Source organism: Apteryx rowi, unplaced genomic scaffold (assembly GCF_003343035.1).
Source record: "Apteryx rowi isolate R43461 unplaced genomic scaffold, aptRow1 scaffold_196, whole genome shotgun sequence".
NCBI lineage: Eukaryota > Metazoa > Chordata > Aves > Apterygiformes > Apterygidae > Apteryx > Apteryx rowi.
This window is the reverse complement of record NW_020448263.1, coordinates 1,032,022-1,057,314: the sequence shown is the minus strand read 5'-3', so window position 1 is coordinate 1,057,314 and position 25,293 is coordinate 1,032,022. Positions and strand designations below refer to the sequence as shown.

The 25,293-nt window shown below is 38.7% G+C and overlaps 1 protein-coding gene and 1 non-coding gene across 2 annotated transcripts in view; one reads left to right on the top strand and one right to left on the bottom strand.

Annotated features, from left to right (window-relative positions):
- Positions 1 to 23,983, bottom strand: part of EGFL6 (EGF like domain multiple 6) — a 45,876-nt gene extending 21,893 nt beyond the window's left edge. Inside the window, exons 1-7 of the mRNA XM_026062921.1 lie at positions 23,943 to 23,983; positions 19,804 to 19,916; positions 17,513 to 17,605; positions 14,176 to 14,295; positions 10,774 to 10,893; positions 6,694 to 6,828; positions 4,783 to 4,905 (exon numbers count right to left, since the gene is read on the bottom strand). Of these exons, the coding sequence (XP_025918706.1) occupies positions 4,783 to 4,905; positions 6,694 to 6,828; positions 10,774 to 10,893; positions 14,176 to 14,295; positions 17,513 to 17,605; positions 19,804 to 19,916; positions 23,943 to 23,947 (709 nt within the window). The 5' untranslated portion in view covers positions 23,948 to 23,983. The remainder of the gene's footprint in view (positions 1 to 4,782; positions 4,906 to 6,693; positions 6,829 to 10,773; positions 10,894 to 14,175; positions 14,296 to 17,512; positions 17,606 to 19,803; positions 19,917 to 23,942) is intronic.
- A 113-nt stretch (positions 23,984 to 24,096) lies between these two features.
- Positions 24,097 to 24,210, top strand: LOC112964614. The gene has a single exon (XR_003253020.1). It is a non-coding gene; the product is annotated as a U5 spliceosomal RNA (small nuclear RNA).
- The last annotated feature ends 1,083 nt before the right edge of the window (positions 24,211 to 25,293 follow it).

Here is a 25,293-nt window from a genome sequence, read left to right as displayed (position 1 = left end):
ATTTGTAGCTTCTGTATATAAGTTAGAGAGGGAAAGAGGGATACATATGTTTCTCTAGACAAGCATTTACTATGGTTATGGGAGTCTGTAGATCTGAGTAAAGATGAAATCAGCAGGACGCAGTTTGAGAAATTATTCTAAAAAGTTATAGACTTCATAATAAAGGATGCCCACTTCAGAGAGTCATAAGAGATTCAAAGAGTTTGAATAATTTAATGTACAGATTCTAGAGACAGGCTATTATTCTCTTTTAAGCATTATGGAATATCATCTAGCAATATATATACATTGTTTGTTGCATTTCTAAAGTTCTTACCATTTTATTTAGGGAAGGATGCTTAAAGAAATCAGGGCAAGTCCCTCACAATGGACTGTGCTTAATATAAGACTAAAACAAGCAGCAGTATGTACAGTAGGAAAAGTGGGATGACAAAAACCTAAGTGTTATTCATTAAAGGACAAAAGCAGTATTTGACTCCATATTGAACTGAAGCATAAGAATATTACCACTGATATGACCAGAATGGCTTTTTAAGCTTTGAAATTGTATGATATCAACCCAAACTTTTCTCAGGATTGGCAAATTAACAGGACAGCAAAACCACATACAGGTTTTAGAGGTTAATCTATGAGCAAAAAGAAACCTACGTAATATAAGAGGGACGAAAAGAATTGCCTGACTTTGTATTGCCATTTAGATATTCAGCAAATCATAATGAAGAATAATCTGTGTCTCCAGATGGGCAACAAAAAGAAAGGACCATTGTTGAGCTCTTATCATAATATTCTTTAGAGTGATACCTGAAGGTTGTAAGTTTTAAGTTAGTACTAGTTTTTCATGTTACTTTAACTTCCTACAAAAAAAAAGTGAATTAAGAAGAGGTTCATTTTTGCTCCATAGAATTTTAATTGCTTATGGAAACCTGTGGGACCCTATTCTTGAAGGCTGGAGTGTGCATAGAGGTATGTAGTGAAGGAAATGTGTTTTTTCAATGCACAATAGGAAATCAGGAAACACATGAACCTGAGAAAAGCAACAGATTGTAGCAAGATAGACCAGTTGTGGAAATGGCTAGGACCCTTTTAGGGAGCATTTGAAAGGTTACACCTCTATAGGTTCTCAAATGAAATGTGTTAGAGGCAGTTCAGAAATACTCTCCAGTATGTCATGCATATCTGAGTGTTGAATGGCAAAAGGGTGCGTGAACACCCCCAGCTCATATTCATACCAGCAGCACTGTTTGCAGCCTGATGTTTCAGCAGCTTTCTGCTAAGTTAGTATATTGATATACAAATTAAACAAAATAAACAACTTCCCCCACTTTCTGTACAAACCTAGATTTTACATTACCTCTCTTGTTAAATTATTTGGCAGTATGAGAAGATTTAGCCACAGAAGTCTCATAAACAATGTGCTTAGTTCCTCTTGTAATAATACTCTGAAAATTAAACTATCGAGTTTTTTTTTTCATTTGTTACGAAAAGCTAATTCTGCTGCCGCAGTAACCCGTTTGTAATATTCTTTAGACAATTGCTATCAAGACGCTAACGGAACCTCACCCCAATCCATGGGAATAATTATATATAGTTCTGAGGGTGTATTTGAAAAGCTTTTATCTGCTGCACTGCCCCAGGCACATCTGTTGGGAGTGGGAATGGACTGCAGGAGTTGCACCCACCGACACCAAAGGAAATGTTGTCAAGCCACAGCCTCCAACACCCAAATTGACAGGATGGCGTCCTCATCCTGTTAAAGCCAATAACAAAAACGTCCTCTGACTTCAATAAAGCCAAAGTTTTCCATAATTGCTTTACGACATGGAGAACACTTAGCATTTCAGTGTCTACTGGGACATCTGATTGGTATTTCTGTCAACGTTTGAACAAACATGTTATCTGACAGCAAAGCTTATGTCCTGCCCCCATCGATTATACTGATCCAACTTTTTCTAGGGAKGTAGTACAAATCAACCACTGAAATATGCTGTGTTAAAAGAACCTCCTCCTCTTCCCCAAAGAAAGGAGGTGCATGTATGGGAATTGCCACTGGAGAAACCAGTCTCTTTTTAGCACCACGGCTTTTCAGGTTTTACCTACCACTGACTTTGTATTTTCTTCCCCTATATTGCTATATTCACCCTTTTAGTTGGATCCTTGCTTTTTTACTTTATGCCTATAGCTCTAATTTCTCTCATTACTGTGCATTATTTCTCTGTCCTTGCTTGCATTAAATCTTTTCTCCATTTAGTCTTCTACTAATTTTATAAATGCACAGCTTATTCCTCTTTTAAAGAGCTAATGGACTTTAGTAATTAGAAATATGACATGAGAAAGTATGCAGAGAGAGAGAGAAAAAACTTAATAGAAGATTTCTATCTTCTTGCTGGTGTTCCTATCTCCAACATAGATTTTTGTACAAGGTAGACATTGAAAAATGTGCCATAGCATCTCCACAAGCTAAAACATTTCCCTTGTTCATATTTAAGGAAGTATTTCTGCTGAACTGTTTCTGCCTGAGGAAAGAATGTTTTATACATAGACTTGGTCAAAAAGATTTTTCCTTTGAAATTTTCAGCTTCTCATTAAAAAGAAAACCCCCTCAAACCCGGACACTTTTACTCAGAGATGTTTTTGGTTAACATTTCAGCAATGGTCCATTTCATTTTAACAGAACCATATCAAGATGTGTCATGTTGGTTTGCTTTGATATTCCTGCAGGCCTCAAGCCACACTGCATCTCTTCCATCATAGTAAACTGCGGTGATACATCACAAGGGATGTGCAAGGAAACTGAACATTGAATCTGAGCATGAGAAACCTTCTCAATAGCTCTGATGAGGCAATCTGTTTCCAAATCAAACCCATCAATATGAGACAGTTTTTTAATGTGTTTAGTTCTTCTGATTAAAAGTCAGTATTTTTATTGGAAGCAGAAACTTAAAAATTTAACTTAGGATAAATCTCTGTTTTTTTTGTTTTTTTTTTTTYCCCAATATATAGTTTTAGCCCTGCTTATGTACCGAGTTGTTTTGGCTTTGTGTTTAAAATATGGTAACATGCCCAAATTATATTGTGATAGGTACTAAAACTAATTTCAAATGATAAAAACATATTGGAAACTCTCCACTGGCTCTGCCACTCACTTTGTTTCACTGGATTATCCCAAGTTTTGGGCCATATTTGATAAGCTACATTTGCATAAATCAAAGAAATTATGCCACCTATAAAATTGTGTCTCAATGCTGCACCAAATGCATGGCAATACAGAAGAGAAATTGCAACAAAAAATACCATACTTTGAATGGAAGAATAAACACATAAAACTTTTAAGCCTGGAAGAGTGCAATGTATTTTTCTATGAGTTTCATCAGTATAGGATAGTTAAACAGCATATATATGCACAGTTTTAGCATAGCACTGTGAAGCTCAATCTAAAAAATGAATCTATCTGATCTACCTAAATCTGTCTGAAATCAGATGTTTTGGTTTGAACCTGGCAAGGATCCTGATAGAAGCATGTGGTTTTACCTGGCCCAAATTTTACCTAATGGAAAAGTATGTCAATTAGAGATGATGTGTAGGGATAATAACAAATATTCTACATGATTTTTAGATGTTGAGTACATTCTTGTAAGATACAAACATAAGATGTAGAACAACTCAAACCTGAGATCCAAAAGGTATAAAAGCCTTTGGAGTTGGAATCATTGATTTCTAGCCAGTGCCCATACTGAGTGAATATATTTAATATTAAATGCAGAGAGAATAAGGGTTGATAAATTATCATACAGATATAATGCTATTTCAAATACAGGAAGTGTCAATATTGATTCAGTATCGGAGGTTTCAACAACTATTACAATGGGAATAGGAACATGAATAATATAGATAATCACAGAACATTTTGAGACCATGAAGAACAATAATAATTGCATATCTAATCACAAAGTTTAAAAGGATTACTTGAATAAGACCCAGGGAAAAGGGTTATATACTGTGYAGACTTCACTTGCTAAAAATCTGAGCTTTTAAAATATTTTCACATCTTTTATTCAGAAAATTTGAGAAGTACTTACTTGGATGTCCCTCTGAGGAAGACATCTCTAATGAAGTTGTAAGACAAATCTCTCCCAGGTTTAATAAAGAAATCAAATACAAAGGTTCATTTTAAATACAAAGACAAGAGCAGCCTTTTCCTTCTTCCTTTCTGGAGGGTCATTATCAGTTAGAAACTGGCAACAACATCATTATAGCAAGTCTTTAATATAATCTGCCAGTAGACAGATTCAAACAAAGTCAAAATTTTAAGTAAAAATAGTTTAGCATAGAAGTCACTGCACCTTCCTCCCTTCCCTCACTTTTTTTGAGTTTGCTTGAAACTGTTTACTGAGTTTACTGAGTTTACTGAGTTTGCCTGAAACTCCTCTGGAAGGGACTGAGCAACCTTCCAAAAGGCTAGCTTTAAAGTTTGAGGGAAATACACAGTAGACTTTTTAAAGCTATTTCTCTGTTTCTTGAGGCCAAATTCTCTTCTCTGTTCTACTTGCGGTTCCTAGTGATATTGTAAGACCTGGGGCTCATAGGCAGAATGAAGTTGAGCTAAAAATACTTGTATTAACTATGACTCATGTAATAAATATATTATTTCAGGGAGAGGTTTGCCTTGGTTGGTATTGCAGCGCTGTTCAGCATGATCTTTCCTAGAAAACTCTCCTTGTATCTATCCCTCAGTTATTGGAGAAAAGCAGTATAATACTGTTCCCCGCATCCAGTGGTACTCACCAGAACAATCAAGTCCACTTCCTCGRTAGCCCTGTTTACATTTGCATTTGAAGGATCCCTGTGTGTTGAGGCACTCTGCATGGATGTTACACTTGTGTGTATTTGCCACACATTCATTTACATCTAGGGAAAGATATAAATGCTTTAGTGAAAACCGCATTAAAACCTAAGCTTCATGACAGCCTGTCTGTGCCTATTATCTGTTTTCAGGTATTGTAAGCTCAGGTGTTAGACCAGGGACCATCTGGGGCAGAAGAATTCACACAAGAAGAGACTGCTTAGTTTCAGCTGCAGTTGCACAACTGCATATGCATCCATGAAAAATGTAGAGCATCCCAGTAAAGACAAAATTAATTTTACTGACCTTGTGAATGAAAACAAGATTCAGGTTATAGGTTGCACAAAACTGTTCTATTAACAAAATACAAAAGGCACCAAGAGAGTAAGAGTGATATCAATGAAAAAATTACTTAGTCATCATATCTGCCCCTCGCTTTCACTCACACTAGACAAAATGTAATTGAAAGTAATACTGGGCAGGCCGAGATCTTGAGATCTTCTACCTCTAACATTCCAGACATACATATGATGCTGTATGAAAAAAGTATAATTAGGAAAAACTCATTAGAAAATATTGGCACCAAAATTAATAGACATTAAGTAACTGATCTTATTCTCCTTTTGCATTTGATTTTGCTACATCACAAAGATTTTTCTGATTTCTCCCACATGAGGGAGCTAAGTTGTTGCACAAATTTTTGCACCATTTGTGTTTTATCCAAATTGCTTCATTTTTAGAAACAAGTCTTCTGCATAATGTAGGTCAGCTAGGAGACAAGTAGAAGGAGGACTTCCTCAAAGAAATGGCATGTTTGAGAGTGAGATTCAGGTTTGCAGATAAAATCTTGACTATTCAGACATTTCCATTTTCCCCCCAATGCACACATTTGGTATGAAAGAGCATATATATTTTTTTCTTTTTTAAATTCCCAGGTTTACATACAACAGGAAAGTCAAACTTCAGCCTCCAAAACCTGCCTTAAAAGCTCCCTCTCACCTTGACTCCTCACCCCAAACAAATAAAGCAAAAAATATTAATTCTCTTTTGTATACACTTGTAGATCCAACCCTTTCAGGTCCTCAGGTAGTGGATTGCTTGAACAATACTTTTCAGTGGCTGCTGGATTAACTTATACTTTGCTCCTCTTCCACCATTTAGCTAACGAGTTGGAACAGGAGTAAGCATGTTTTGACATTTGTTTTACCATCTGGACACGTTAAGATAACTTTTCGCCTATATTTATTTTTGCTTGGGAGAACCTTAGATGTGCAAGAGAAACCTGAAAAGTAATTAAGTAATCTGAACAAGTAATTTTCATACAGGTTTTTTTATTTTCTTGAGCCTCTGTACTGTCCATCCAAACAACTGTTTTTACAGTAATGTAGCAACTTGATTCACATGGCTGATTAACTACATACAAAAAGGAAAAAAAAGACTGTGGGACTGCTTGTCCATCACAGGTTGAACATCAAGAGGACAAAAAATTGCTCTTCAAGTAAACTCATACCAAAACTCGCACTTCCTTCAACTGTTGGTAAGGGGTACATCTTTTTTCCATGGTGTTAGCCATTGTACAGCTTTTGAAAAAAGTGCCTAGAGATGACTTGGTACAATAAAGCAGTTTAATTTGCAAGTGCTGATGATTAGGTCTTTCATCAGGCCACAGAGACTATCCAGAGAAAATTTCAAAGAGTCATAAAGAATATTCTTAGTGACAACTTTTATCCATTTCCTGAGCTAGTATCCCCAGACTAGGCCAAAATGCTTAAGGCAATGACAGGAAAGATGTATGGTGTGAGAATGAAAAAAGAAATAAATTAAAGAAGAAAAATTCATGGGCTAAATCTTACCTACACAGTTGTAATGGCCATTGACATATTTCAGTTCGTAACCAAGCTGACACTTGCAATAATAGCTTCCAAACGTGTTGATGCATCTGCGGTTGTAAGAGCAGAGAGCTTTGCCAGTGGAACATTCATCAATATCTAGAGCAGGAGAACAGATGCTGGTCAGATCCATGAGAAGGTAAACTGGGAAAGGAAGAACTAGCTGGAATTTGCACAGGGACGCTTTAGTCTTTGCTATCACAAAGCACTTGTTTAATAAAAAAAGCCCCATAATTGTCACAATTTGGGATGCCTTTGCATGCAGTAATGTGAATGAAGCAGCAGAACGTGAACTAACTTTATGGAAGATTTTGAGACCTGGCATGGTAAAAGTTAGGGCAACTGACAGCGGGAGCCCTCTCCCCTGGGAACAATGATTTGTCCTAAGGTCACAGAACAGCAGAGGAACTACGCAAATTCCACTCAAATTCCATGATTTTCCTGAAAGAGGAAACATGAGTGTAGTTTAAGCAAAAGTCCCAGAAACCAGAAACAAAGGGCAGCAGGGAACAGCCACAGCTCTTTCCACTGTATCTCTGCATTTTCCTGTGCTAGGCTAAGTCAAGAGACAGCAAGAAGAAAGTTTCTAAGCTGTGAGTGCTCTGCCCAGGGAGATAGATGAAAGGAAAAGATGTTCTGGATAGATAGGAGGGAGGCTTGGTATTGGAGGAGCCTAAGAACACTCTTCTACAACCACGCTAAGTAGTTAAATATTATTAATTTTGTTTTGTTGCAATATCACTGTCACTATTTTAAATTTGACATTTGGCATCTGCCCTTCCCCCCTTTACCACATGGCAGTGACTTTGCACATAATTCATTATGAGAAACTGCTGCCCTTTATAACTTAGTATCATTGTGAAGCAGTATTGGACACCACAGTCAGTCTTTTTACCCTTTCTACTATTCTTTTACAGAGGTTAGGCGATTGAAGGGAAGTGGACAATAAAAGAAGAATATTTAAACAAGCCTTCAGTCATAATCCTTCTTCCTGCTCAACCTATACGCTTTTGATAAGGGTCTCTATTCCCTAACCTACAATTCATTCTCAGGCCTCTCCAATTTCTCATTTTCCAGTGCCTTAGCCAGGATCAGGGTTTGTCACAAGCTAGAGGACAGGTCTGCTGCATCAGATCACCCTGTAGAAGCTTGTTGTACAAGCTTCATAGCCAGTGCAAGAGGCACAATGAGCAGAAACCCCACCAGTACAAACAACATACTGAACACTGAGCTGCAGAGAGAGTAGGAATCTGAGTATATGAAGCTACTATCTTATCTGCAAGCTCCTTCCAGCAGTATCTCCAAAAATTTCTTCAATAAATGTTGCTGAACAATTGTGTTAGTTATCACCAGAGATTCAAAATGTATTCTGTAGGGATAAGCTGAAGATTGTGTGCCATAGTTAATTGTGAAGGCATGTATTAACAGATGTGTGGTGAACACTCTGAACTGTGTGCACTGGTCTGGTATGTAGGTCGGTAATTTATAATATTTATGTCTGCAGTGAACGCTGAGGACTCAGTGTTCTCAGAGAGTACAACTTTAGGTTTAATTAAAAATTTGTATCCATAATTGTTAGATTTATTTTTTTCTTTTGCCTATGTACATGTAAAACAGGGAAAGTGCACACATCAGTGTGCTGCTCTGCTCTTCAGGCCCAGGAATAATACAGCCTCTTCAGAGGACTAAGCTAAGATTAATAGCCAGGGAACTTCAAATGTTTATATGTTTATAGCTTCTGTGACTGATACTTCAGAGTATTTTAGTCTTTTAAACATCTATCATCATGGCAGAAAGTTGCTATCCCTCCCATTTTAGAGGTGGAGAACTGGTGACAGAAAAAAAGTGACCTACCAAAAGTCATGCAGGAAGAAGGGGTCTGACATTTCCAACCACCGGACAATCCTTTTTTCTGTTTTACCTTATATCATTTATATCAGTATTCTTCCAAATCCATTTGAGCAGGCAAGGTAAATACAAATAAACATAATACAAGAGAATAAAAATAGTTGCCTGAATAATTCAGGGAGAGATTTAAGAGAAGCACTCATCTATTGTATTTAAGTACATACTTCCATAATGTTCACCTTCAAATAGCTCTTAAATAATTCAAACAAGTGTTACCTATGATTGGCAGTAGTCTGAAAGCCTTACTGATTACTTAGAGCAGGACATTTCCCATTATGAACTCTTTTCATTTGAAAGAAAGAAAGAATGTTCTTTTGTTAGAGTCTTTATAGTTTGGATGCTGAGCCAAGTATYCATATGGGTTTACTCTATAGATCCTAAAAGTGATAAAACACTCTCAGGCCATATGAAATTGATATATGACTTGCTATTGCAGCTGTGCATTATGGAGAACAACTCATATGTAACTGTCCTTTTAGATAGCAGTGTCTCTTGGTTGATGTATTTATTTAATTTGTTGTCTGAAGTGTTAGGCATAATATCATTTTGGCTATTACAGCTAAAATTCATTTTCTGTGAGACATGTTTAAACCTTTCAACATGTAGAACATTTGTTAAGCTGTATAATTCATTCAACCAACAAGTATTGGTAAGCAGCATCTTAAATGGAGCAGCTACTGATACTCCTCTATGCCTCTAGGGTATCACCTCCAAGTTGCCTTTTCTGATCTGGAGAACTTGCACCAGTGACAGAATGCAGAAGTATATGAAACCATCAACATCATTAGGTATGCTGTTAAAGACATTTAGTAAGTAACACCTGATGCAAAAAGTTCTTTGCACTGTATTTTAGGTAACTCTGYGAAATAAAACATTTTCCATCTGCAATTTTTAGTCTTCTATGCTTGCCTGAGTGGAATTCAAAACAGTTTAGCAAAGAGTATCTGGTCTGAAACACTTCCAGAGCCTTTCAGATTTGTCTGTGGTGAGTAGCAACAAAATATTCCATCTTTGGAAGGGTTTCTGTTACATAGTGTCAGGGCCCCCTGAGTGCCTTAATTGCCCTGACCCGTCTCCTTGGGGCCCCCCACCCATGGGCCCCCATTTCCGCTCAGCCCTGGGCTGTCAGTCTGTGCCTGACCTGTGCCATAGGAGTGTCGGTCTCCTGTCCTTGTCCTATAGATAGACCTCAGACCTATGTTGTGGGTAGCTTGTCTCCAATCCCATCTCCTGGACAGACCCCTTGCATGTACATCATAGCCTTGTCTCCATGAATAGACCCTGGACCTGATTTTTCATCTCGCCTTCTCTGGGACTCTCACCAGTCCCTGCTACCCGTGCCCTGATCCAGTGGCTGTGTTCAGATGCTGTGGGATAGCACACCATCAGTGAGGGCACAGTCCAGCCTGCGCTGGGGTCACTCCGGCTCATCCCCCCTTGAGGAGTAGCCCTGCTCTCGCTGCTCCCTGACACACACTGCATCACCACGTGTTCTCTAATTCTTCAAATGGTCCCTACTTTGGAGGGTTTGTTTCACATCTACTCGGTTTTGAAAGAAGTTAATTTCAATATTAAAACAGGTACTATTTTAGCACTGCATTACAATGCTGCAGTACTGTCATGTGATAATGTAAAACCGATATCACAGAACAGCATCAAGTGCTACAAAGTAATGCTTCCTTTCTCACAGGAAATCTCTAGGCAAAGCAATATCGAGGCTTCTATATTGAAATCCGGAAGTCAGTGTTTTGGTTCATCACAATACAAGAAAAACACTTCCCAATCAAACACACAACCCCAAAGTCCCACAACAACATTATTTCAGTAGGACAGCCTCCTGCAGGCAAAGCATTTTACCTAACAGCCTCAGAGAAGCTGAATCTGTTAATGACTCCAAATCATGTCAAAACACTTATTTGTTGGGGATGGGACTGGCCCAAAGAGTTAAATGGCCAATGTTATAAGAACAGGTTATAAAAATAGCATGCAAACATCACATTGCAAGTAACAAGAAGCATTATTCATGCCAGTAAGGCTAATGGCATGATGGCTAATTACTTATCACCCTCTTCACATACTCAAAAGTTTTTTGGCATCCTACAGAAAAGCAGCGGAGAGTGAACTCTCTAATCATACCAATGCATGTTCTTCCGTTTGGTCCCAACTGAAGACCATCTGATGGACAAAGACACTGTACCTCCCCTTTGACTTCTTCACATCCATATTGGCAATTTACTATTGCACATGTCCTGGAGCCTGAAAACAGTATTAAAAAAGAAAAAAGGAAAAGTCTAGACTGCGATTGTACAAGTTTTATTATTAAATTAGATCTGGATGAATGCAGAAAATTAATCAGAGAAAAAGAATTCCATTCATCATTCTCAACATCCATTAATCAAGCTGTTTATACATTAACACATGTATTAAAACAATTCAGCAGTCCATGAGATAGATCTCAAACTTCCCTCCCCACCCTTTCACTTTGTTCTTTCCTTATCTGCCTTTATTCTTCCTTTTTTTTTTCTGCTCCCAGTTCTGTGTTTTCTTACTACTATCTTTCAGATCCAGAGACAGAAGTGCTCAAAGTAGATGAGACAGGCTTGTTATATTTTCCTTTTTTACAGGCTACAGTTTTGCCAGACAGAAAACTTATTCAGCAGAGAAATATTTTTATTGTTTAAYATTTAACATGGTTCTAGTATAGAATTTGATTTTGAAAATTATTTAGCCTGATTGACTTACAAATCGCCCTTTACTCTGAAATAAGCGATGAAGCTCCTTTATGAAACAGATACTTATAAGTAAAAAGCCACCAGACTGAACACAAGTTTTGTTTGCCATATATTGGTTATGAGTGTGAATTATTGGAGAGGACTTTGACTAGCCTCCAAATAGAAATGTGGGGGTCTAGACCTTGTCTGAAAGAACTGTGAAGCTAGAAAAGCAGAAGTGTCATAAGTATGTAGAGTCACATTTCTAAAACTCTAAAGATAACCAGAAAGCATTAGTAGTATGATGCCAGGGAGAAGAGTTTGGAAGTGTTTACCTGAAGAGATGGAAGTGCGGGCAAAGAAATTATTTCCTGCTACTTCACTCTGGTTGCGTTCAGGGAAACAGAACTTTACATAGGTTCTTTGCAAGTGAAAAACCTGAAACAATTGCCAATTTGATACAGAAAAAAACTGCAAGACCTTGAATACTGGCTTGCTGCTTAAAAGAAGATATGAATTTTATTTTAAAATGCATGCCTATTGGCAGAAGTACCTCCATTTGCAGAATTATATGTAATAATGTGGGTTATAGACAAGATGGTGTGTGCAGGTGCATATATAGTTACAGTCATATTAACTGCTTAAACTAAACAACTGACTGCTTAAACTAGGTGGACTCCATCTTGTTAAGGAGACTTACATCAGAAGATTTGAGGCAAAAGGAGCAACATTTTCCTCAACATGTTTGTTTGAATAAAACAATGACAATTTCAGTTAGTTAAGTAAACCAGTATTTTATCTGAGTGCAGACTTAGACTCCCATCTTGTTTGATGATAATTTAGGAGACTTAACCCAGAATAATTTCTACTTGAGTAAATAATTTACTATTTCATTTCATAATCATAGTTTCTGCTTAGGAAAATTAAAGTTCTTCAGAACCAGAAGGTGATAGATGGGTAAAGTTAATGAAGCACAAGCTGTACAAACATAAAGGTTTTGCCTCCTTAACTAGAGCTGTGAAGAATGAGAGCCTCCATTTTACAGGAAACCTTGTTTTTCCTGAATTTTTTTTTCTCAGGGTTCCACCAGCATTTAAATTGGGCAACATTGTTTCAATATGCTAAAGTAAAACTCAGGCTTCAGCACTCACAGCTGCTTAGACTATTTTTTCTTATATGCTCAAAACTGGCCACTACTGCTGCTGCTGAAAAATTCATGCAATCCTTTGCTTTTTGAGCTGGCACAAGTAAGACAKAGTGCAGGAACAACCATTTGGCTTGACTGTGCCATTTCTTGAATTAGGAAACCAATCCTGAACTCAAACTAGCTTAAAACTAAGCAAGCAAAAATGGTTAATTACAGTCTGGATCTAGTTTTCTGGCTTGGTTTTACTGCATGGCTGCAGAAAGCAGTTGTGCTCAGAGCAGGGTGGTGAGGGAGGAATGGGACAAAGTAGGAACAGATTGCTGGGATCAAAGGGAAGTGAGATAGGATAGTTTCTTTTGACAATAATTCTGGCTTCTGCCAAGTTTGACTGTCCGTAAAACAGCAGCATGACTGAAAACATCTCAGTGCATGATGTCAGCAGATACAGAAGTTATCTGGGAAGGAATGGAAGGCATACATACCTATTTCTCAGAGATCTCAGAGGCCCCACAGCTGCTGCCTGCTGGAAAGTCCTGCCATGCAGAATAACACAGAGCCACAGCCCCTGAGCTCTGCTGCAGGGAAGGGGAAACCTATGAGACCTGAAGCCCCAGGCACCATTCACCACCGTTACAGCCTTCAGCTGTAAGAGAGAGACCAGCAGCTCTGGCTTTTCTGCCTCCCCCAGACCTGCAGACCCTGTGGTCTGTGAGCTTTTGCTAAGGCAGGGTATTTTTCCGAGCATCCCTTGACTGAAAGCAAAATCACCAGATGGACACTGTCTAGTGAATGGATGTTTTCAGGGTTGGAGCGTGAACCCTTTTGGAGTTTTATCATTCTCTGTCAAATCCATGAGAAAGATTGCCCTGCACCAGATGCACCAGGGTTTATAGGTTTAGTATAGAGCTCTCAAGCAGACTGTTCCACTACTGCGACCAGCTAGCTCTCTTGACCAACTGATGTACCTGCTCCAGTCCAGCAGGCTCCAGAAAGGACAGTCACGGCATTGCCTAGGGTTTTGAGAAAATTCAAAGCCAAAATGTCTGTGTAAAATAGCGTAAGTGAAAAAAARATATTTTTTCCCCAACAAAATGGTCATTGAAAGATAAGAAGCTTCCTCAGGTCTGAAAAATTGGGTTGGCTACGAAAACAATGTTTTCCATCACATGCTGGCTTAAGACAAGGAAAATTGGTAGAAATACAGTTTAGATAAGCCTCAGTAGAGTGGACAATTGCGTGCAAGAAGCTGATGGCAACTGTGGGAAGAATATCAGCACTCAGAGAAACTAAACTAATCAGGAAGCACAGAAGGATATAGCAAGGAGTAATGGGATGAATTTCAGCACAGTAAAATGTAGGCTATATTGGTGCTTTGCTTGTAAAGATTCATTCACCCTTACTTAAACAGATGTACTGGCAGGACCGTGCACCAAGTTGCCCTTCATTTGAACCAACACCAAAGTTTATTTCCATAGGACAAAAATCTCTCTGAACACTGAAAATACAACTATGACCTAGTTTACTTTATCCGTATATACTGCCAAATGAAAAGTCCCTCTCAGGTACTGACAGTACCAGAGAGCTGAGGCATACCTTAAATAAGCTAGAGAAGAAACTCTGCTGTGATCAAATGCAATTAGATGATTTTGGTGTGCCTGTCCTATCAGCTTTGTTACTTACTTGCACATTTGCCATCTGGCATAAGCATGTACCCGTTAAGACAATAGCACTTGTAGCTGCCGTGGGTATTCATACATCTGTGTTCACAGGGACGTGGTTTCAGTCCACATTCATTCAGATCTGCAGAAGTCATTGAAATGAAATAAGTACTGGGTTTATACATACATACACACACATATATATACATGTATATATATATATATTTATACATATGGGTTGATAATATTGCCTGCCTAATGCCTTAAATTCCCCAGAGTAATATCGCTTGAATGGAAAATGAGTCAGCCAGCCAGCAAGATGAGAATTTAGCAGACCATCTGGCTGAGAGAGTGCTAGAAAAACTAAAATACACAAACTGCTGCACCTGAAAAACTAATGCAAACTCTGGCCACCTCTGCTAGTTTGTTGGGAAGAGGAGGAGTAGTGGGGAGAGGATTGCGGTTACGATATTTTCTGGGAGCTATTTTTCTGGATTTCTCTGTTTCTAGTTGGAGACTTTGGTCGTCCAGCCGACCTCTGTACTAGAACTGCTAAAGCATATGAGAGTAAGAACAATGAACCAGCTTGAGGTAAAGTGAACCAAAGAGACTTTTTCTGTGATAYACAATGGCACCAATGTTACAAGGGAAAGGATGTCTAGCAGAGATAAAAAACAGTGTATAAGAATCATGTGATATCAGGAATAAAAGGACTTTACCAAGCATCTTAACTCCTTCTCAAAATCCAGGAATTAAATGGCTTTRGAAGAAGCTATATTAATTTCAAATTCCCAATAGTTATGTTGCACAGGGAGAAAAACAGAATCCTAAAATCAATTTGTGTGGTGTAGGCACCACTGCTGACAACGGTATTGATCCTTTCATAAGGGAACAATGTCTGTGCTTGTGACTTCTGTGAACTGACACCTCTGCCTCTCATATCTGAAACCTTATTAGTAAAYAGACAAAACTTATTAACAGAAATACACTAGTGTACACAGCCCATTCCACGTGTCCAATGGCACACATGACCAGTAATATAATTTCAATAGAGATGCAACTCTCCAAGCCCTGAGCTTACACAGTTCCAGTTCTAATGAGAAGCATCTCTTCTCATGTCTACGCAGCCTGATGGCCAGATTAAAAACAGGCCATTCAGCGCATAAGCTTTGTGGTTGTATGTGTGTAGAAGTATTTGTTACAGCTCAGTCCAGGGTAGGGGGAAGAAAAAAATAAAAATAAAAAAAGAGGGTTGCATTCTGTCATTTATAGAGAGGTTGTTCTTTTTCAAACAGACCCTATCAGTTTGCAGTCACATTGGACTTCTTGTGCTACTGTGGCTCCACTTAATAACCAGGATCCTCATATCTGAAAGAAACTAGAGGGAAAAAAGTTATTCTACTTTAGCCATAGATTTTCAAAAGTGCCTAGCTACACCTACATTGCACAATGCACAGTAGTGCAGAGATAGCACACACAGCTCTAAAAGAATGTATGGAGACAAGACTAATTAGCTCAGACTGAGTAGCAGACTAATACAGTTCCCTTATCTCTGTTACTTTAGCTAGCTCAGGTTGAGCTTGCACAGCAGAACATTTTGCTRTAAGTACAGACCAAGGCTACACTTGCCGGTAAATTAAACAGTGGCTCTGAGCATTCCTTGATGCTGGCACAGGAGCACCTATATGGCTATGCTGCTGGAATGGCTCCGGAACATTTCTGGCCCATGCCAGCCACCAGTTTCCTAAACAATTCCTGGCCATGCTTCAGAAGTTAGAACAAGCCAGGGAGCTAACAGGCACTTTGCATTTAGTGCTCTGGTTTGGAGGCTAAGAGAGTTTACTAGCTAATAGCATAGATGCTGGCTGCTTCATACAAGGCAGTTAGTGCCCAGAAGTGTTCTCAGGCATGCTTCACTTACTGGTATAGAGGTAGACTTAAGGATCTCAGAAAAAGCAGCTTTATCTCTGTCCAAAGAGAGTTTCAGCCAGTGATCTGCATACTTGCGCTACACACTACATGCACAGTGATGCTGATGCTTCTGAAGCTGGTCAGCACCACAGCAGCTTATCTGATAATTTTGGAAAGTTTTATAGCTAYTGACCATGAGTTGTGCCATGGTCACAAATGCAGGTCTACCCAGTGGTTCCATAAAGCCTCAGACTTTGAATCTGCACATGCAGAGAATTGATCTGCTTTGCACAGAGGACATATCCCACACAGCTGGAGTAACTGCACAAGAAAGTCCTACAAGTYGGGTCCTTATTTGTTACCTTCAGGTAACTCTTAGGCTGCCAAGTTATTTTTGAGGTTAAACTCGTGGGTTTAGAGGCTGAAGCTAGAAGTGGTACCTATGTATCTATCAGGCATAACCAAGGCTGATGTTTCACCTTCCTCTCTAGGGGTATTGAGGAATTTCCCTGTAAGCAACATCAAAAGTGTAAAAGAAAAATGGGAGGAGTTTTCTAAAATATTTAACAGGATAACATCATAGCATGTTGCTTCAAGGGTGTTAMATAATAAATGGGATGGTTTTAAGCAAATTCTGAAAAAATGTGTTTTTAGTACCTCAATTTAACATTTTCAAGCAAAGACTGCAGCTGTGAAGGAAGGTAGCAACAAAAGACTTGCACATTCATGTGGACGTTATTTTATTCTTCCTCCATGGTGCCTGCAGTTCACTCATCTGCACTGAAGTACTTTGGCCTCTCTCTGTGCACAGTAACCTGCACCTTTCATCTGATCCAACACAGAAGTTTTATATATTGAATCAGAAAAAAGCTGAGCTGTCACTGATATGTCTTAGCTGAAAAATTTCAACGGCTAACTAAGTTTATGTAGGTAAAGTGGTACACTCAATGTTTCTGAATATGCAATTCCGAAGACTCCCAGGTCTGTATTCTCAAAAATGTCATTCAGCGTATGCAAACAGATGGCATTGGCCCAGGCAACCGGAGAAATTGTGTCTAGAAATCCTTTATGAGARGAAAGAGGGTATTTATGGAAATAAAATGGGTTCTGGATTCAAATTACAGCTCTTCAAAGAATTTTCTATATAATCTCTCTGTACCTTTATCTTCTGCCTACAAATGAGACAGGTTGTTTACCCTTGTCACCAGTCTGCAGGAGATACACGATGTAGGTTCAAACTTCTGAGCACTGAAGGAAGCCTAGAGCTTGCATCTTCAGCATCCTAGGTAAGTGCCTTAAACGCTAAGCTCTTCTACATAAACAAGAAATTCTTGCTTCACTTTTTTTTTTTTTTTTTTTTTTTAAAGAGAATACAATCCTTCACACAAGATAAGGGGACAGAACATCAACAATCTGTCTTCTGGAGTGGTCTCACCCTGTGCACCAACCTTGATTACAGGTTTTCCCTGTAAATCCAGGAAAGCATTGGCACTTGTTTGGTCCCATGCACTCGCCATACTTGCAGCCATGTCTACAGACAGCTGAAGGAACCAGGCAGAGAAAGGAGAAAGAAAGGAAAAAAAGTTAGAAATACTCTATYTGAGGAGAACTTTTGCCCTACTTTGTTGACTAAAAGCTTGTTGCATAAGTTCAACAACCTCCATACCCCTCTCTCTAGCTTGGGCACAGTAGCTACTAATCAGTGGTTTATTTCTTCCTGGAGAAAAGTGTCACTAGTGCAGATTACATGAGTGTGTGCTTTTCCAGGTGTGTGGAGACCTGGAAAAGGAGCCCTTTTTAGCTCTCCCCCTCACAGTCCTTTCTGTAGTGCTACCAAAACACATTTACAGCACTGGCACTGTTGTCTTTTTTCTATTTCGGGCAAGCCATATGTGAGGAGCTGCTAGTCAACAGCTTGACCTGCTATATTTGGCACCTCGAACTGGGAGGAGGCAATAGCACCCTCCTCCTGCAGCCATGGACAGCATATTAGATCAGCAGTTTTCCACTGTTGTCTCTTCCCACTTACAGCTGAGGAACATGTCCATCCCATGGTGGAATATCCAGAGCACATCCATCAAATGATCAGACGACTGTTGTTACCACATGTCCCAATGTGTATATCTGCATCAGGTTTACCATGACTTGAAGGAGCTGTGTGTAGCTTGGATGCATTGAAGAGTAAAAGTTTTCTAGCTCTCAACCCTCTGGATCATTAATCAGAAATTAAATGCTGCCTTTATCAAGGCTTAAGACTTTATTTTTAATAACTCAGATGAACAATCTCTTGAAGTCAATTTATCAACATGAGGGTTTTCCAGCTAAAGTAAAGTAAACATGCATTTAAACCAGTACTAGCTCCAAAAAAAAAAAAAAAGTGAAAGAGCATGTAGTGTGATGTGTCTCCAGCTACCTCATAGAACTAAATTGTCTGAAGTACAGGAAATAGGAGAAGCACAGTGTTACTTACTATATAGTATGTTAGAATTCATACAGCTGTATTCAAGCATCTTTCCTACATTTAAAGATTCATTCAGAAGTATTAATCCACTAGCTCTGTAAATTAGGGCATAGTTAAATACCACCCTTGTCTCTGAATGCAAAGTGGCATAATGTGATATCAATGGAGTATTAACTCTAAAGCAAAGAACACCACTGCATCTGGATTTACAATGCAAAATTACATTATAGTTTATTTAAAGAAATCTGCCAAAGAAGAATTTTAAAGTTATCAAACTGGAGTCTAGTAAGAAAGCAGCCTATTGCTTTAAAATAGGACAGCTTACTCCACTGGCTCATCTAAGTTGTATTTGCCACTTGTACCTCCATGTATTCATTGGCACAAAAAAAMCAGGGCAACATTAAACAATGTAAGATTATTAATAAACATATTCATCACTTTTTTTTAAACTGACATGCTATATATACCCACACAGAGAACAGAGGCTTTTTGGCATCCTTCCCTTTTAGACATCAGCCTGCTGATTTTCAGCCATTAGTAACACCAAGTCCGTATTCAAACTCACTAGATATGCAGTGCCAAACTCACTGGGACAGCAGGTGCAACAGCTGAGAAAGAGTCTTAAAGCCCATATATTATGACTTTTGTGCTTTGCCTAAATACAGTTAGAGAGCTATTCCACATTACCTCTCCTTGGAGTCTACAGACCTTTAATGAATTAGAAATTTTTTAAGAATCGTTGATTCTTCGTTAAACCAACAATCCACAGACCAGAACACTGGCTGGCTATCCAAGTTCAAGTCAGGTAAAGTTATCACTTTTTTAATTTATATTTTTAGGAGTTTGAAACCTACTAGTTCTCAGAGGCTGTGTACTTCTGAAGATAAAGAATACCAATTAATAAAAAAAACTTCAGGGCTTTGTATATAGCATTAGAAGACACTGCACTGTTAGTACTTACTTGTTTGAGAGCTGTAACAGTATAGGCACTGACCATTTCTAATCTCTTGGTCAGGGATCTGCAGGAAGTTAGAACAGATGTTCCCTTCTGGATCTAAGAATTTATGAATCTGTATTTTATTGTTTGGCATTATTTATCCAAAACTGTTTTTAAGGAGATGGTCTCTAAAACATGTTTTCTTCACTCTCACAGAGTTAGAGATTTCACTCCCTCACGAGGTTTCTTTCCATAACTTTTGGCAGCCTCATATGAAATCACTTTATTAGTACTGAGTACACAGCCATGGAGAGGAGACAAGCATAAAGTGTTAATGTTACCTTCACAGTGGCCCTTGTTGTTCTTTCTCCAGCCAAAACAGCAATCCAACCTAGAACCATAGCGACACACCCCAGGCTGGCTCACAGCCACCAGCTGCCCACGAGCTCTTGAGCTGCATAAGGAAGGATAAACACTAGCTCCAGCAGGCAAACACACTTTCATCCACTGCTCCATATACTCCTTTGTACATATCCCTCATATTTTATCCACTGTCAGGCTTTTTCATTTCACCAATCCTTGGAGCRTTCAGTGTTCCTTAATGGGAATGCAAAGTTGCATTTGGGTGGAGAAATAGGGGAGACAGGAACCTTTAGCCTGCAATGAATTAACTGATCGACATAAATCCTTCTAATGAGAAACATGGCGAAAAATAGAGCCAGATCCCCTGCTAGAATGAGTCAGTTTTAATATCAGTGACCTCAGTGGGGCTACTTCAGTTCGTATCAGATGAAGAATCAGGATTGGCTATATGATGCCATACCTACCAGCTCTATTGCTCTGGATAGCGAAATACTGTTTTCATCGAAAAGCAGCTTTCTGGCCATCTGTCAGCCCAGTAAAAGCTACAGTGACATAAAGGTTCACAGCCACTGCATATGTGCAAACTGATTACATAGCAAATGCAAGTGCAGTCCTGTGTATTCCAGTAGCACAGGACTCCCTGACCATACAAACGTTAATTCAATCTGCCCATAAGTCTGAGTAATTCAAAATTACAGAGCAGATCAACAGCTGCAAATGTTTGCAGGCCTGTAATGCTTGTTGCTAAAGTTATAAACCCAATGGAAATCCACAACCGTGGAAGTCTTCTAGAGGCTACTCTATGCCACAGGGGGTCCTGTGAGTCTGGGCTCCTTCTCCCTCTGCTGTTACTTTACCTGTCTATATTACATGCTCATCTCCTTTATGAAATTCTCTTCTCTACCTTAAATCCTTTGTCCCTATTGCTTTCTCCACACCACAATTTAAAATGCACTCCCTTCACAGAGTCCAAAGTTTTCTGTCCCAGAAAATGGTATCTTATCTATGAGAGCTTAGCAAATGATTTGGGGTATTTACAGGGCAATATATAGGAACAAACATGTCTGATACTGAAAAATCAACAGGCCAAGAATTTTTACATGTTTTTAGTCTGATAAACACTAATGACACTGCTTTATTGCTTGACAGCAGTGCCTCAGCCTATCTCCTTCTGTGCTTAGCTGTAAGAGTTGCACTCTTATTCAATTACTACAAGCATCACTAGCATAAACAACTTTATTTAAATACACACACTTCCAAAGATACAAGATGTTACCTTAGAGTTGCCTTTACAAGCAGAACTATTGGCAAGAGAAAGGAGTTCAGAGGGAATGCAAAAGCTCATGTAGCAGAGACACCCTGAATGAAGGGATGGTTTCTTGACATCTGGCATGTAGAACGACTTTGATATTGGATTAAGTAGTTCAAAGGTCACCCAGCCTTTGGCATATGCCCAGTGATGCAGTTTGCAGGACTGTATACAGCCCATCTTCAGATAGAAGAAAACATGCATCAAAACAGTCATGACTCCTGCATGGGTTACAAATCAGCACCCTGACTGCCTCTGGATTCATAGACAACAAAAGCCCTTTTTCATTCTGTTCATCCCTGTTTCAGTTCAGAATAGCACCAGCACAAATGCCTGTTTGCATCACTTGCAAAGTATGCCAGTTAAAAACTGTGTGTTCTGCTTACGTCCCAGAAAGCCCCCTTGAATTCACCTGAATAGTCCTACTGACATCCTGGAAAGTTAGCATGCCTAAAGCTTAGAAGAAACAGAATCTCATTAGTTTTTACAAGGTGTTCATTTCTACCAGAAGACAAGTTTGCTCAGTAACTTTTTATTTAATAATTCACTTCAAAATGAAGTACATGAAAATGTCTTTACAAGGTTTACAATGCCTCACAGGATTTCAGTACAAACTTCATTTCAAACTGAAAAATGCTCCATAATACAGCAAATAAAATGAACATTGCTGAACTTTACATAGAAGCTGCCCCGGACAAGGTCTTTTATTTGTTCTGAATTCTGCAACAAGCACTGTGTTAAAGCTGAGCTTTAAGCACAAGAAAAGATGAGCTGGATCATTGTGAGCCCTCCTGGCTCACAAAGTCTGTGAGCAAAACCAGTTCAGCCAGGTTCAGCTCCCTCCCATGAAGATGACATTTTTAATATCATRATGAAGAACCAGCCATCAGCTCAGCTACTGCTGTCAGGAGTTCAGCATTTTATACAAAAGAAGGGAATAGAAAGAGGAGATCCTTTCAGGCAGGCAGATCCTTTCAGGGAGAATGTCACATAGAGCTTCCTGCACATTAGGGGGAGAAGCAATGCAGACTGGAGATGTATGACTCTGAACCTTTCCTACATGGTATTATTTGTGTACTATTTTACAGAGAGTACCTAGAGTCCTAAATAAGATTGCTGTGCTCATCACTGTCCATTCAACATCAGAAAAATGCCTTACCTTGAAGAACTTGCAGTCAAACATGTGACTGAAGACAAAAGACAAGAGAGGACAGACTTGCCCAGAATCACTGCCTAGGTCAGTGGCAGCATCGGTCTCCACATTTCTAGTGGACCACTCTGTCCTCTGATTGAGGGTCAAAAACTTCTGGCMCTGGAGCAGAAGGTAACAACAGGTCACAGACTGAGCCATACAGAGTGCCAAAGCAGCTGAGAAGTAACCAATTTTATGTGGCTGTGACATTGCTGATATCAGTAGGATGGTGCTTAACAGTACAAAGTACATTAGAGATGAACAATAAGAACAACTACAATAAGCCAGAGCCTCATTAGTTGAGGTGACAAAGAAAGACCTGCCTGTATTAGCTATCACAAGATGATTATGAGCCACTAGCATGGCAATACAAAAAAAGTGGGACCCTCAGATATTTCAGTCAACATTCCAGTAGTGATAGGAGAGTTTTAGTGCTGCTATATCAGGTTGTGTTGTGTACAGCTCTTGACATMCATGTTGAAGAAATATGAATTATATATGATATATATGGTGATAAAAACTATGAGATATGAAGAATGGAAAGCCTATTTTAGAGAGCATGTGAAGAATTTTGCTTCAGCTGAACAAGCCAAAAGCTGAAAGGGAATCTGATGGCTTCTGATTAAATGTCAGGCAGCTCAAAACCAGAGAGAGAAAGAACAGCTCTTTAAGAGAAAGGACAATAGCACAAGAACAAATGGATATGAACTGGCCATCAATACTTTGAGGTGGACATAAGAACAAGAATATAAGCCATGACGGGGATGGCAGTCTCAAAAAGTATTCAAGAACCAGCAGAACAACTCCTAGCTAATTTTAAGGTAGGTGGTCTCTTTCACAAAATGAGGAAGCTCTGATGTTGCCTGTAATGACAGAAACATAGGCCTGAATGAGATTGTTCTGTATGCTAAAGCTGTTGCTGAGAAAAGTTATTCCTGTCCGGAATAATATGAAAAACTTAAATTCTATCTCAAAAGAAGTCAGATAAATTCAGAACAAAGCATTCAGATACTGGCCAGGATCAGATAAATATCTAACACTATATAAACAGAGACCTGAGCAGTACCAGGGGACAAAAACTCAAACTACTACATTGACTTCTTAAAGTGATTCACTGAATTTGGTATTAAAAAAAAAAGAAAATCTATGTATTTGCAATAAAACGTGTTCAGAAAGTTCACATACTCCATTGAGCAAGTGGCTAGATACATCTTTCAGCTGAGCTAAGATGATTGATATGGTAGGAGAGAGATCTCCAACAGAATAAATACAGAGGAACAACCACAAAGGAAAACATTACCACTACAGTAACTGGTGAAGGGGACAGGGAGGAATAATGTGTACCTGAATATTATTACCCACTTATCCATAGTCTGTCCCCCCTCAATGTATTTTTATTGCTTTCATTCTATACAATAGAGAGTTTTGTTGCATCAGTTTCTCAAAGCTAGTTTATGACATATGCCAAATCTAAGCTATTAAAAACATAAGTATTAGCAGTCAAAACTCCAAATACAATAACTGTGCTGGACTGTAATCCTGGTTAATAGCCATTTTACCAGTAACAACCAAAATAAACAGAAGTAGAAACCCCAGCAGTGAAAAAGGTTACCTACCACATTCTTATGATCAGTGATCACACATGGTATAATGCCTGTCTGAATTGGATTATGTGACAGTAACAGCTGTGGAAGAAAACTGAACATGTCTTCAATGCTGATTTAACCATGCAGTTAGATAACAAAAGCCAGTTAGTGCCTGAGATACAGCATACAGTAATTTGTCTTCAGATCATATAAATCTTTTGTCTTTTACTAAAGCTTTCTTTGGAGAGGAACACTTAAGTTTTAACCAAGTTTTTTGCTTCAAGACACAGCTGCTGAATAGATTTAGTATACTATTTTTGTAAGATCTCTTTAGGATACTTTTGGTCAGCTCCTGCACACACAATAGCTACCTGCTGCTGGGGAAAAAGATTAGTCTGTTATATTATTAGCAACTTCCAGTTGACTGCAAAGACAGGATATTATCACTTTCTTTAATTTTTTTCTCCAAAAACGTTTCTGGACATTGCTGCTTGCAAACAACAAATGTCAAATAACTCACAACCCACCTAAAATTTTGATCAACCAATATAGATAAAAGGCCAAAAATGTGTTATTTTACCATCTAGCAAGTTGTAACACATTTCTAAGTCTATTATGAGCTTATGTCATGCAGAGATGCATTTGAACATTTTGCCAAATGAAGGCATACAATTTTTTTTTTAAAACAAATTTGTTTGAAGAGTGACCTTCAAGAAGAAAGTTCACCTGCCATACACTGTTAAGTAAACCAAAAAAATTTCCATCTATTAACTTCTAATGACTATCGCAGATACTCCTTTAGCCAGTTTCAGGTACACAACACAATGACAGTCCTGCTTCACTGTGAGCCCCTTCCAAAGCACCAAGTGAAATGTAGTTTGGGTCAGCATAAGTTCCTCCAAAGCTTCAAGTGCCCAAATTCCTTAAAGCAAGTGCTCAAAATAGAAAGCTTAAAAGTCCAGATATGAAAGCCTCGCTTCTTGGGGACAAAAATAATCAGAATGAATTCATTTTTTTCAAACAGATTCTAGTTTTTACTATTTCCTTTTCCTTCTTCAGATCCAATATGATTTATTTGCCCTCTTAAATTAGAATCCCCTGTCATTTAAGCCTTCCATAAGGATGTTTAAAAACTCTTCTTTCCCCTTCCTCCCAATGGAAAAGATAGAATGATAATCCTGGTAGAAAAAAAGAAGCCCCCCTCCCCCCACCATCACACACTCTCTACCTGGACAAGACAGGTTGTAGAGCAATCAGTCTTAACTGCAGGCTTCCTGACTTACTGTGAAATAACTTCATTTTCTACCCAACACATCCCTCTTTGGCTCAGCTAACTCCAGGCTACACTTTCTTCTGGAAGAAGATACTGATCTTATTTTGC